At 59.6% G+C, this 12105-nt stretch overlaps 2 protein-coding genes across 5 annotated transcripts in view; one reads left to right on the forward strand and one right to left on the reverse strand.

Moving 5' to 3' along the window:
• Positions 1–4610: 4610 nt before the first annotated feature.
• Positions 4611–5567, reverse strand: HES2 (hes family bHLH transcription factor 2). The gene is made up of 4 exons (XM_042994394.1): positions 5500–5567; positions 5316–5411; positions 4952–5051; positions 4611–4861 (listed from the first exon to the last, which is right to left on the reverse strand). The coding sequence occupies exons 1-4, from the start codon at positions 5542–5544 to the stop codon at positions 4611–4613; spliced, it is 492 nt and encodes a 163-aa protein (XP_042850328.1). The 5' UTR covers positions 5545–5567.
• Positions 5568–11325: 5758 nt separating this feature from the next.
• Positions 11326–12105, forward strand: part of ESPN (espin) — a 31674-nt gene continuing 30894 nt past the window's right edge. For all 4 annotated transcript variants that reach the window (XM_042995472.1, XM_042995471.1, XM_042995473.1 and 1 more), the window contains exon 1: positions 11326–11733. In XM_042995472.1, the coding sequence (XP_042851406.1) occupies positions 11440–11733 (294 nt within the window). In that variant the 5' untranslated portion in view covers positions 11326–11439. The remainder of the gene's footprint in view (positions 11734–12105) is intronic.

The following is a 12105-nucleotide window of genomic DNA, read 5'->3' on the forward strand; positions in this document are numbered from 1 at the left end:
TGGAAGACATTTACCGTGTTATTGTCATTGAGCATTCTGGACTCTTACATTTGACCATGGAGTGTCTACTCTGGATTTAGCAGGAAGCTGATGAAGCTCAAGCTTGGATCTGCTCCCAAGGAAGGGCATAACCTAGTAGAATGTTCTGGAACGGAGGAAAGGCCTGGGTTGTCACCAGGGAGGTTTTCTGTGGAAGTGTGCCTGACAAATTGCTTGAAGAGAAACCAAAAGCATAGACATCAGTCTGCAAGCGCCACTCGTCTGATGTGATTTATTTTTTCACTGAGTATTTTCATACTGAGTCTGTATTTACAATTTTATATTGGAATGTAGCCCCACAAAACCTAGGTCTGCCTCGGATTTCTGAGGTCTAGAATGGCTCTTTGTTCTTTAATAACTTGGTCCCATTCTCCCTGAGGCTCGTAGTATGCCAAGCACCAAGGCAGGTGGTCTGGGCCCACCCTCCGCAACAGAACGAGCAGTGAGCACATACTCGGCTGGGAATCTCCTTCCTTCACCAGGGAACCCAGCCTCACAAAGCTGTGACCAGCCCCTGGGGCCCCTGCTCCCTACTGCCCCCCAGTGGATCTCAGGTGACAAGACACCACCTGTACACTGGGTGTGCCCACTAAGTGCCTTTCTCACGCCGCTGAAAGTGCCTGGGGCTTTGCCAGGGCCTCTCAAAACCCAGAGCGAAACTGGTTGCTCACTGGGAACTCTCAGTGGGTGGCAGCCTTCTCCCGCACATCACATGCCCTGGCAGCTCCCTGCAGGGCGGTCACTTGGCTGTGCAGAGGGATACACATGAACACACACACACACACACACACACACACACACACACACACACATATGCAGTCAGTACCCCAGAGACACAGCCACACTGGTAAGCGGCCAGGCCAGAAGTAAAACCAAGGGAAAAAACACCATTGGCTGGGTTAGTTCTTTTCTGGGATGTCTATAGCAACCTAGTATGTTTTGTTTTGTTTTTTTAAAAAGGCCACATAATTTGCAACAACGTGGATGGAACTGGAGGGTATTATGCTAAGTGAAATAAGCCAGGCAGAGAAAGACAGATACCATATGCTTTCACTCATATGTGGATCCTGAGAAACTTAACAAAGACCATGGGGGAGGGGAAGGGAGAAAAAAAGTTACAGAGAGGGAGGGAGGCAAACCATAAGAGACTCTTGAGGACTGAGAACAAACTAAGGGTAGATGGGGGTGGGGGAGAGGGGAAAGTGGGTGATGGGCAGGGAGGAGGGCACTTGCTGGGAAGAGCACTGGGTGTTGTATGGAAACCAATTTGACAATAAATTATATTAAAAAAAAAAAAATATATATATATATATATATATATATATATAGCCACATAAAGGGACTCCTGCATGGCTCAGTTGGTTAAGCCTCCGACTTCAACTCAGGTCAGGATCTCTCAGTCTATGAGTTCAAGCCCCTAGTTGGGCTCTGTGCTGACAGCTCAGAGCCTGGAGCCTGCTTTGGATTCTGTGCCTCCCTCTCTCTCTGCCTCTCCCTCTCTCAAAAATAAATAAACATTAAAAAATTTTTAAAATATGGCCACATATGGATGTTTCAAATAGGAGATAGTTGCCCATGATGGGGAAGCCCCCCTCTGTCTTGCTGCTGTCTCCAGAGTGGTCACCCCAAAGCATGGGGGAGGGGGGGGAGGTTCTGCAGAGCCGTAGATTTTTTCCAGACATTCCCCGCAGGCTATGTTCATTCTGATCCTGTTACAGATAAACCAGTGGGAGACTCATTGGCAGAGTCTGGGCTTCACAGGCAGAGCAGAGCAATTTGTAAATGTTTATTAGAGGATCCCTCCTTGGCAACGTGCTCTTTATCCTCCCTCATGGAAATGAGATTTGACCTCTCCAAAGTAACTGGTGCCGGGGAGGGGGGATGTGTGGGGTTCGGCCCCAGCCCGAGTTTCCCAGACAGCTCAGTGCTCTGGTTATCCTTGGGCCATTGGATCATTTCACCCACTGGTTTATGAGAGACACAGGAGACTTTTGTCCAACCAAGCGTGATAACCAGACAGTTAGATTCAGTCATGGGATCACAGCAGAGAGGACATCATAAGTGCTGGTCACCGGACACGATGTGGGCCTTGTTAAAGATCATTAAATGCCCCTCTGAGTGAGGCAGCCTCCCCCACGTAGAAAAAGGCTGCACTGCCCTTCGTTCACCTTTAGGAACACCTGGGGAGGAGCCTGAGGGGGTCCTGTGGAGGAGGCTGGTATCATCCCTGTTTCAACAAGCCCAGTTCAGAGGACCAGCTGAGAACTTGTGGGCAGCTGTTGCCTATTCCGACTGGGAAACCGGCTTCTCACTGCAGGCCCAGAGCCTCACCTGCCTGGGCACGCCTCAGCTCCTTGCCAGGGCCGGGGTAGCCACCCGGTCCAGGCTCCCCGGAACGCCTGATCCCGTGAGTCACAGGCCTGTCTACACTCCCCTCCTTCCCGGCTGCTTGTCTTATAGCTTGATTGGCGTCAAGTCAATGGGAGTCACAGGGTTGAGGACCCAGGTGGGGCTCAGAAGCGAGAAGTGGCAAATATGACCCAAAGAGGGAAAGGGGCCTCTGGTCGGCCAGTTCTTACTGTCTTCAAACCTGTGTCAAAAGATATTACGTATTGGGAACAAGGACCCTGCTCAGTGTGCACCCAGCGCGGAGTCCTCAACCCAAGGAGGAAACCTGACATCATGTGGTGGGTGTGGGCTGCCCCTCCTTATCCACCTGCTCCTGGAGACTCGGGAAAACAGGCTTACATTCTCAGGAACAGGGAAAACCAGCAGAAACTGTTCTTTCCGTTCTCCCCACCCTCCCCCACGTTTGTCCCCGGGACGCACAAGTTTTGGTGGAGCCGATATGCAAAGTGACATTAGGGACTAGGGGTGGGAGTCGGGGCAAAAGGACTCCGTACAGCTGGGGTCCAGTCACACTGCCTGTTCGTTAGCTCGCGGTGTTTATTAGGCAGCCACCACGTGCTGAGTTCCTGGGGGTCACAGAGGTGCACTCAGCCCTCGCCCTGCCCTCTAGGAACTTACAGTCTAGCCAGCCGGGCCTGAGAGGTGGCAGGACAACACCTCTGGCTGGGGGCGCACCTGTTGTCTTTTTTTTAATTAAAAAACATTTTTTTAATGTTTTTATTTTTGAGAGAGAGAGCACGATTGGGGGAGGTGCAGAGAGAGAGAGAGAGAGAGAGAGAGAGAGAGAGAGAGAGGGAGACACAGAATCCAAAGCAGGCTCCAGGCTCCGAGCTGTCAGCAGAGCCCTATGCGGGGCTCGAACCCACAGATGGTGAGATGATGGCCTGAGCCGAAGTCGGACACTCAACTGACTGAGCCACCCAGGCGCCCCTCACCTGTTGTCTTAACACTGACTCCTCCGAAAATGCCCACAGCGTCCCACCCAAATCAGTGCCCAGGCCACCATGGATTTGTGACATAGTTGGACTTAGTTAACATGCCTGCCAAGTCAGCTCCTCTTGTCCCTAGTGCCCTGGTCCCTTGCTCGGGATGTTGGACTGGGGATGGCCGGGAGGACTGCCAACCTCCCTCGAATGCCCAGTGAATCCTCGTAAAACAGGAACATGCCCAGCAGGCTGCAGCTGCCCCCCCCCCCTCCTGGGCACACAGGACTGGGGACCGCAGTCCCCTCCCTGAGTCTTCTCAGGCTCCCCTTGTTTCCATGCAGAGGGAAAAGAAGCCCGAAGAACAAGTTGCTTCCAGTAACTTGTCCTAAGGAGTAGCAGGGAGCAGTTTGCAAGAGAAAATGAGGAAAGGTGTTTCCCTGCTCCTTTATTTGTTCTTATCCCCTGAATTTCTGCCGCTCTGGGTGACACACAGGCCCTGCTCACCTCACGTTGGCATGGACTCTGCTGGGCCCAGGCCCTCCAAGCGACAAGCTTCCTTGAGGCCACAGGGCACCCTCCTTATCCCACCCCTTCCTCACACCCCAAGACCCCCTAGAGGTAACTTAACGCTGGGGAAGTAAGTCCAAGTAAGTCCAAGGCCCTGTTACAATGCCCCCAACCCCAGCAACAGAGAGCCTTGGCTGCACCCGGTCCCTATAACTGAAAGCATGGGACAGGAGAGCCCAGGAGCAGAGGTGATGGCTGCCGCCCGTAGAGCCCCTCAGGCCATTGCTATTGTGTGTTCAGAGGTTCCAAAGCTGAGCTGTTAAGGAGCCAGGCCCAACTGGGAGGGCAGTGACCAGTCAGAATAGACGTGAGCTCCTGGCCCAGTCTTTGGGCTGGTGCCAGCTGCCCAAGCATGGCTGGCCCAGTACCAGGGCCCACCTCCAGTCGCTGCAGTGGGGGGCTCCTTCCTCCCTCTGCAGCCACCTGCCCCCTTCGCCTCCACCTAGACGCACCCAAGTTGGGGTGAGGCTGGGCTGCTCCACTGATTGCCTTAAGCTGAGCCCGCATGGCCTTCAGTCGCCACACAGATCCCAAACATCCAGGTTCCGGCCTGTGGATGCTGGGCTGCTACCTCGTGACGGGAACGGCAGCTGGCCCCACGGGTTTCCTCTGTCTGCCCAGCGCCCCAGGTCTCTTGCAGCCAGCAGGGTCCGGGGACTGGCTAGGGGGCTACCAGGGCCTCCAGAGGCCGCGGGGAGGTTCAGGGGGCGCGGGCGCAGGCGCGGCCGGCGGGGAAGGCGCGGGAGGGCCGCAGGAGTCCCCAGCGCGCCCCCCGTCGGGGGTGGTGCCGGCCGCCCTCCGCCGCAGGTGCTCCAGCAGGCGAGCGCTCACGGCGGGCTCCAGGACGCGGCAGGCGGGCAGCACACGGGCCAGACGCGCCAGGCAGGCGCGGTAGCCCTCACCGTAGCTGTCGGAGGGCGCTGCGGACGGAGAGAGGCGTGAGGCTCGCGGTGGGGCGTGGGGCAGGGCTGCGGCGGGGCGGGGCGGGGCGGGGCGGAGGGGTCACTCACCGGGCGCTGCCGCGGGGCCGGAGGACGCGGGCAGCTCCTGCAGGAAGCGCACGGTCATCTCCAGGATGTCCGCCTTCTCCAGCTTCGAACAGTGGGAGCTCTGCGCCCGGCCACGAGGGAGAGGGGCAGAGACACGGACAAACGAGACACATCTCCGGCCGACTGCCGTGAGCGCCGGGGTGTGGGGCGCGCGTGGCCGGGGGTGGGTCGGCCCCTCGGCGCCAGCCACGCTCGGGCTCGGCCTCGGGCGCCGCGCGGAGGCCCCTCGCCGGCTCCGGGGACAAGGGCCCCTCGGCCCACCCGCCCTCCTCGCTCTGCGCCCCGGGAGTCCCCACCCCCGGCCCCCGAGAGCCCCGGCACCCACCTCCCTGCCCAGCAGCGGCAGGATGAGCCCCTTGAGTTGCCTCAGGCTCGCGTTGATGCGCGCGCGGCGGCGCTTCTCCAGCAGCGGCTTCAGGCTCTGCGGACGGGCGCCCAGGCCGAGGTCAGGCGGGTCGCATCAAGGTCCCCGCCCCGGCCGCCCAGCCCTCAGTCCCCAGCCCCCCTACCTTGCGCAGCTCCGCCGGGTCCCCCGCCCTCCGAGGCAGCCCCATGCTCTGCGGAGAAGCGGCGCGCAGACCGAGCCGGGAGGAAAAGAGCAGCGCGCAGCGGGGGCAGTCCCGGGAGGGTGGCGCACCGAGCCCGCCGCCCGGCTTTAAGGAGGCGGTGTCGCCCGCCCCGCCCCGCCCCGCCCCAAGGAGTCTGGCGGCCCGGGGTCCCACCTCCCGTCTTTGTTCCTTCGCAGGGTAGGAGCGAGCGGGTGACTGCAGAGCCCCCCAAGGTGCTGCCCTCGTGCGGCCTTCGCATCCCATCTGCGGCGCGGTCGCGGGCGGGGGGCGCACCCGAGCACCTGCAGGGGGTATGTGGGCGCCATCGGAACCTTCGCGGTCCTGAGCTTGCTCCTTCATTCGCGCCCAGCACCTCCTGTGAGCCCCGCCCCAGGCCGGGGCGGGGGACCTAGCGGCGGCAGGAGTTCCCACGTAGGTTTCGAAACAAGGGGAGGGACTCCCCCCACGAGTAGCTCTGCCGACTGAAGGGCTGAGCTGGAAGGGGAAACCGAGGCCCAGAGTAAAGTGTCAGCTTGCTCGGGCCCTAGCCTCTGGGAACTGGCCGGTCGCTGGAGGCCTGCCCTGGCTCTAATGACCTCACAGAATCTTCCAACGGCTCACCAACTTAGGGATCATTGGGTTCTCCCGTGCTCGGATTTGGATGGGTAAAGTGAGGCCCGGAGAAGACGAGGCAATCCAGGAGCCCTGGGCTCGTTTTCATTTCAATTGGCTCCAGCCGCGGGTTCCTACCCGCGGGACGGTCGGAGTTCACGTGACGAGCGGGGCGGGGCGGTCCTGGGTGCCCCCTGCCCGCTGTCCGCCTCGGCCCCAGCGGTCCGCCGGGCCCGCCTCCGCGCCGCGTGGCCGTTGCTGTGCCAAACTGGCTGGGCGTCCCCCGCCCATCTGCTCGGGGCTGCCCTCCCCCAGCCGGCTGGCGGGGCAACGGACAGCCTTGCGGACTGGGACTGCCGGCCGACCTGTGGGCGAGTGGGGGGCGAGACCCACAGACCAAGGGCCAAGAAGAGGTACGCCCGGGCTGGACCGACAGGCGCTGTCCAGGGTACTAGACGGATGTCCTCCCTCGCTGCCCAAACCCCATCTCTGTCCCCTACCCCCCGCTGCTCGCTCCAAGTCCCCCCGCCCATCCCCCCCCAGCAGGGCCTGAGAAGACCGACTTGGCTATCAGGAAGGGGCCTGGAGCAGTTGGGGTGACCGGGGAGCTCAGGTCACCCATCCTCATCTGTGACACTCAAAGGACCAACTGGTCACCATTCATGGACCACGTGCTGTGTGCCAAGCACCTGTTAGCCCCCCCTCCATTAACCTCCATAGCAGTCGTAATTATGAGAACAAAATTCCCAGCAAGGCCTGGGAATGCCTGAGCCCCTGTCCTCCTGGCATCATTGAGCCCAGGGTATCTATGGACCAGCCCCTTCCAAGTTAATGAATTGTTCTTTAAGGGCTCAGAAAATGATTTTGTGGATCACTTAGTGGATCACTGACGCCTCACGTGTCCCACCCGCCCACACACACCCCTCCACACACACACTGCCTGACTCAGCTCTGTGCCCACAAGCCCACCCCACCCCAACATTTGTATCTTTGCTGACAGACCCTGATAGTAGCTCCTGGGGGGACAAAGTAGGAAGATTGCTCCTAGAACACCCCCCTCCATGCCTGTGGATCACCACTGGAAGACTGAAGGTGGGGGAGCAAACTCCCTTTTCAGCTACTCCAGATTTTAAGGTTTTTTTCTCCATTCTCCCATTGCTGTGATGGACTTTGGCCAGGTTGGCCCGCCGTTCCCTTCAACCAAAGGATTCTGGAGATTTCGCTTGTTACCTAGAGCCAGGAGTTATTTATGACCAGGGGAACAGGTAAGACAACTGAGTAGGCAGAGTATGGGGGTGCAGGCTTTAGGGGAGGGTACAGTGGGGTCACACTCTGCCCTGGCTCCCTGCCCTTGGGCTGGGGGAGAGGTGTGAACAGGGTGGGTGATTGGCCTGAGCCCAGAAGGGGGATGAGAAAAAGCCTCCTGGTAGGGAGGGAGCTGACATCTGGAGGGCATAGTGGAGGTGCTCTGAGCATTTGTGTTACCCCAGGCAAGATACACAAAAAAGAAAAAACAACAATAATCTCCTGGTGCCTCAGTTTCCCTAGCTGTAAAATGGGGATAGTGATTGTACCTCTCTCATAAGTGTCGCTGTGGAGATTAGGTATACAGGTGAAGGTGAAATGACCACCTTTCGCCGTGGCCATTTATATCATCCATCCTGTCTGCCAAACAAAGTGTGGCCCACAAAAACCATGGGGTGCACAAGATGGGCACACTACACGTGCAGCTCAAACCACAAAATAGGGAAATTAAGTGAAAATTCACCTGAAATTAAAAAGGGAAGAACATGGGGCGCCTGCGTGGCTCAGTTGGCTAAGCGTCCGACTTCAGCTCAGGTCACGATCTCACGGTCCGCAAGTTCGAGCCCCACATCGGGCTCTGGGCTGATGGCTCAGAGCCTGGATCCTGCTTCCGATTCTGTGTCTCCCTCTCTCTCTGCCCCTCCTCCATTCATGCTCTGTCTCTCTCTGTCTCAAAAATAAATAAATGTTAAAAAAAATTAAAAAAAAAAAAGGGAAGAACAGGGGCGCCTGGGTGGTCAGTCATTGGAGTGTCCGACTGTTGCTTTTGGCTCAGGTCGTGATCTCATGGTTAATGAGCTGGAGCCCCACATCGGGCTCTGCACTCACGGTGCAGAGGCTTCTTGAGATTCTCTGTCTCCCTCCCTCTCTGCCTGCCCCCCCCATAAATAAACATTAAAGAATCCCTACCAAATTGCTTTAAAAAAATAAAAAGGGAAGGAGAACCCCATCACAGGTAAATATATGCCTCCACCTGTTATCACCCAAAGCAGATCCTGCTGTTAAGAAGGCAGCCTCAGAACGTTTTCTGGACCCAAATGCCCAAACCCAAGCATTTGATCAGCTTGGCCATCTCTACCAAGGAAGTTCCTGGCGGGCTCTCCCCACAGAACTCTCCCAGCATCACAGCAGTGGGAGCTATAGGGCTGTTCGGAGGCTCCCCGACTGGCTTTTAACAGCACCTTCCAGAATGAGAACTTGCAGCTGCAGCTCATTCCCTCACCTGTGACCAAGGAGGGAGGCCTCTCTGGGGCCCGGAGACCAGAGACAATCCTAAGGCAACCGGGGAGGGACCCCGCTCTCTGGCTGGCTTGGCCCCCCTCTGCCTCCTCAACTTCTGAGCAGAGGTTCTGAGGTGGTCTTCCGTGCCTGGCGCTTTGTCGGTGCCCCCCAATTCCCCAGGAAGACTCCCAGCCCCTTGCAAGATCCTGCTGGGGCATCAACTCCCCAAACCCATCGCTTTTGTTTTGCTTGTTAAGCAAAGGAATGTCACATAACTCCCTCCAGCGTTTTCAGAAAATGCACTTGCCAGTTTCCCTGAAGCTTAGAGAATAGGTGGGGCTCAGGCAGGCGGCATTCCAGAGTCTGTCATACTCTGTCCCCTCCAGCTGCTGGATAACAGGGAGGAACTTGAACTTCTCTTGCGCAGAAGAGGGACCGGTGGTGCCTGAAAGCAGTGTAACTGAGCCCTGCGCTGGAGGGAGCCAAAGACCTGTGGGGGCGAGTGCATCTCTGTTCTGATGCGTTTATGTTAAAACCAATTTGAGGGTAAGATTCGTCCCTTCTAACTATCAATGTCTCTGTGTTAAAGTTCATATGCATAGGCGGAGCTTAGCGTAGTGCCTGGGAAGCAGAAGGGCTTCCACAAATGTGTTCCTGTTGGCGTGGGCTCCCTGGGGCTGCCGGGCGGGACCTGGTGGAGCCCGGAAAGGACAGGGAAGGCCTGGGTCTCAGCCTGAGTTTGGGCGGTGTTCTGAGAGGGGTCTGAGGAGATGGCCCGCGAGGACGGCTGCTCACAGGCGACCTTTATGGAGCTGTCCCTGTCCACGGTGAGAGAGGCTCAGGGTGTGTCCTCTGCCTTGCTGCCATGGCGACAGCACGTCACCCCCATCTGGTCCCCAAATGACAAAACCGTGTGAGACGCGAGGGTGTTCAGCACCAGGGGAGCCACCTTGGGAGTGAAGAACATGAACGGTAGGGATTTTTAGTCATGGAGGAGGTTCGGGGCGGGGGGCCCCAAAGACCAGCCGTCTCTCTTCACAGCACCCCCTGCCACTTGCAGGCCCCACGGTGTGCCTGACACTGGGTGTGCTAGAGAAAGGCAGCTCTAGTGGGCATCGAGTCAGCTGAAGCATCGAGGATGCCAGGATAAGACTCCTCTCTCCCTCCCCTTGTCTGCAAACCACTGGGTAGGGGTCCCAGGCCCCAGTTGTCGCAGGTCCCATGGAGGGAGTGAGGTCGTCCTGGCCGTTTGGAAACGAGTGGAAACCCACCAGGCCATTCAGGCCCAGCAGCTCTGGTTTCCCGTGGCACCTCGGAGCCCTGCAGGTAATGGTGCACAGCGCCACCAGGTGTCAGCCCCAGAGTCCCACAGGAGGACTCCCACTGTTCCTGGAAGCAGGTTCATTCCACGGCATGTCTGCAGCTCGGGGCATCCCTGAGCTGGTCCTAGCTAGGTGCTGGGTGAAGCAAACCCTCACAGGGCTCCAGTGGGGGGTGGGGGAGGGGGAGGGGGTGGGGGGGAGGGCTGGGAAAAGAAGGGCACAGGCTGTTTCAACTTCACAAGACGTGCTGACTGCGCTCCCACAACTATGCGGCCCCCGCCTTCTGGCAGCTTGTCCTCCTGTCCAGGGGGCTATGCCTCCCTCCAGCTCCCACGAAAGGCTTCCGGCTATGCAGGCAGGCTGGTTTGGCACACGTGTGTTCTGCCCCCCTGCCTCCTGGAACTTTCCTGAGCCCTCGGGGAAGTGTCCTGGCCCTGCTCCCCAGGTGACTGCTCTGCTGATCTCCCCACTGCCCCCAGCCCTTGCATTCCTACTTTCCTTTCTCCCTATTTGGCAGCCCCAGGCCCCCAAGCTCACTGTTGACCACCCATCCCCCCCCCCCCGACACACACCACAGACACAGGCTCTGGGGGCTAAGCCCACAGCCTCCAGACCCGGAAACCTGAATGTACCGGGCATTCGTGCCCCTTCCTCTTCTTTCTTCTGCCTCCAGGAGGCTCTGAGGACAATTCTTGGGGCCTGGAGGGCCCAGCACCTGTTGCACCCACTTTGAAACAGACCCAGAGCCCCCCAAGGACTCGTATGGCCTGTTCCCGCTGCAGGATCTTTGCCCTGGCAGCCATCCCTGCCTGGAATGCCCCTTCTTATCATTCAAAACCCAGCCCACCATACCTCTTCAGACGGACCTTTCCCTGACCACCCACGTAGCCCCTACAACTCGCTCTCTAACCCCATATTTCCGTGCTGGCGACACTCGTCACTCTCTGGAATGGTGGTAATTATTTGCTGGCTTGTGTCTCCAGCGCTTGGAACAGCAGGTAGTGGGCACTGGGTTGATGAATTAATTCGTTTGGGGGCTCTGTTCGCCAGCGCCTGGACGGCTCTCAGATTCGAACCCAGTTTGGCCGCCCTCCGGGGGTCTCTATTTATACGTGAGCCAAATCAGGAGAGAAGTCCCCGGGCGCACTGGCCTTTGTCGCCAGCCCGCGGGGCGGCGCGGCGGAGGCGGGGCGAGGCGGCGCGGGGGGCGGGCCCCAGCCTCACGCCGGGCGCCCGCGGGGGGCCCCGCAGCCCCAGAGCGCGGCGGCGGCGGAGGCGGAGCGGAGCGGGCGAGGCAGTGCGGGCCGAGACCCGGCCGGCAGCCGCTCCGCCCCCCCCCCCCCCCGGAGCCGCAGGGCCCCGACGGCCGCGCCGCGGGCAGGACAGGTGCATGGCGTCCGGGGGAACGCGCTGAGCGGGTCGCGGCGCCGCGGGCGGCACCATGGCCCTGGCGCTGGCGCTGCAGGCGGCGCGGCAGGGCGAACTGGAAGTGCTGAGGTCCCTGCACGCCGCCGGCCAGCTGAGACCCTCGCAGCGGGACCCGCTGGACGCGCTGCCGGTGCACCACGCTGCCCGCGCGGGCAAGCTGCACTGCCTGCGCTTCCTGGTGGAGGAGGCCGCCCTGCCCGCCACGGCCCGCGCGCGCAACGGAGCCACGCCGGCCCACGACGCCGCCGCCACCGGCCACCTCGCCTGCCTGCAGTGGCTGCTCTCGCAGGGCGGCTGCGGAGTGCAGGTGGGTCCGCGCGGCTCCCTGGGCGCCCTGGGGGCTTCCTCCCCAGGGGGGGAGCTCTGGCGCAGAGCCGCCTTGGCTCCAGGGTGGGTGAGATTGGGCACCTACCGACTGAGCTTGCTCCTGAGTTCCTTCCAGAGGGCTTGGGGTGGGATGGGCTCCCCAGATGGAGAGCGCGCCGGGGAAGACGCCCCGGCAAGCTAGGGCCACTGCCTAGAAGAGCACTGGGTAATGGGGAGCCAGAGGGAATTGGGCTTACCTGGGCCAGTATATAATCTGGGACAGGGCTGGGGAGGATGGGGAGGAGAGCAAAGCACTGATCCAGGGGAGTCCTGGAGTGTAGGTGGGGCACGGAATCAGAAGCCCAGGTCTCCT

Source organism: Panthera tigris, chromosome C1 (assembly GCF_018350195.1).
Source record: "Panthera tigris isolate Pti1 chromosome C1, P.tigris_Pti1_mat1.1, whole genome shotgun sequence".
NCBI classification, from domain to species: domain Eukaryota; kingdom Metazoa; phylum Chordata; class Mammalia; order Carnivora; family Felidae; genus Panthera; species Panthera tigris.

What these genes read in the sequence shown, in the direction of transcription:
- HES2 (XM_042994394.1), bottom strand. Translation starts at nt 5,544, where the DNA reads ATGGGGCTGCCTCGGAGGGCGGGGGACCCGGCGGAGCTGCGCAAG. An exon ending in ACCCGGCGGAGCTGCGCAAG is followed by an intron (nt 5,412 to 5,499) that starts GTAGGGGGGCTG and finishes GCCCGTCCGCAG; the next exon opens with AGCCTGAAGCCGCTGCTGGA. An exon ending in TGCCGCTGCTGGGCAGGGAG is followed by an intron (nt 5,052 to 5,315) that starts GTGGGTGCCGGG and finishes GGCCGGGCGCAG; the next exon opens with AGCTCCCACTGTTCGAAGCT.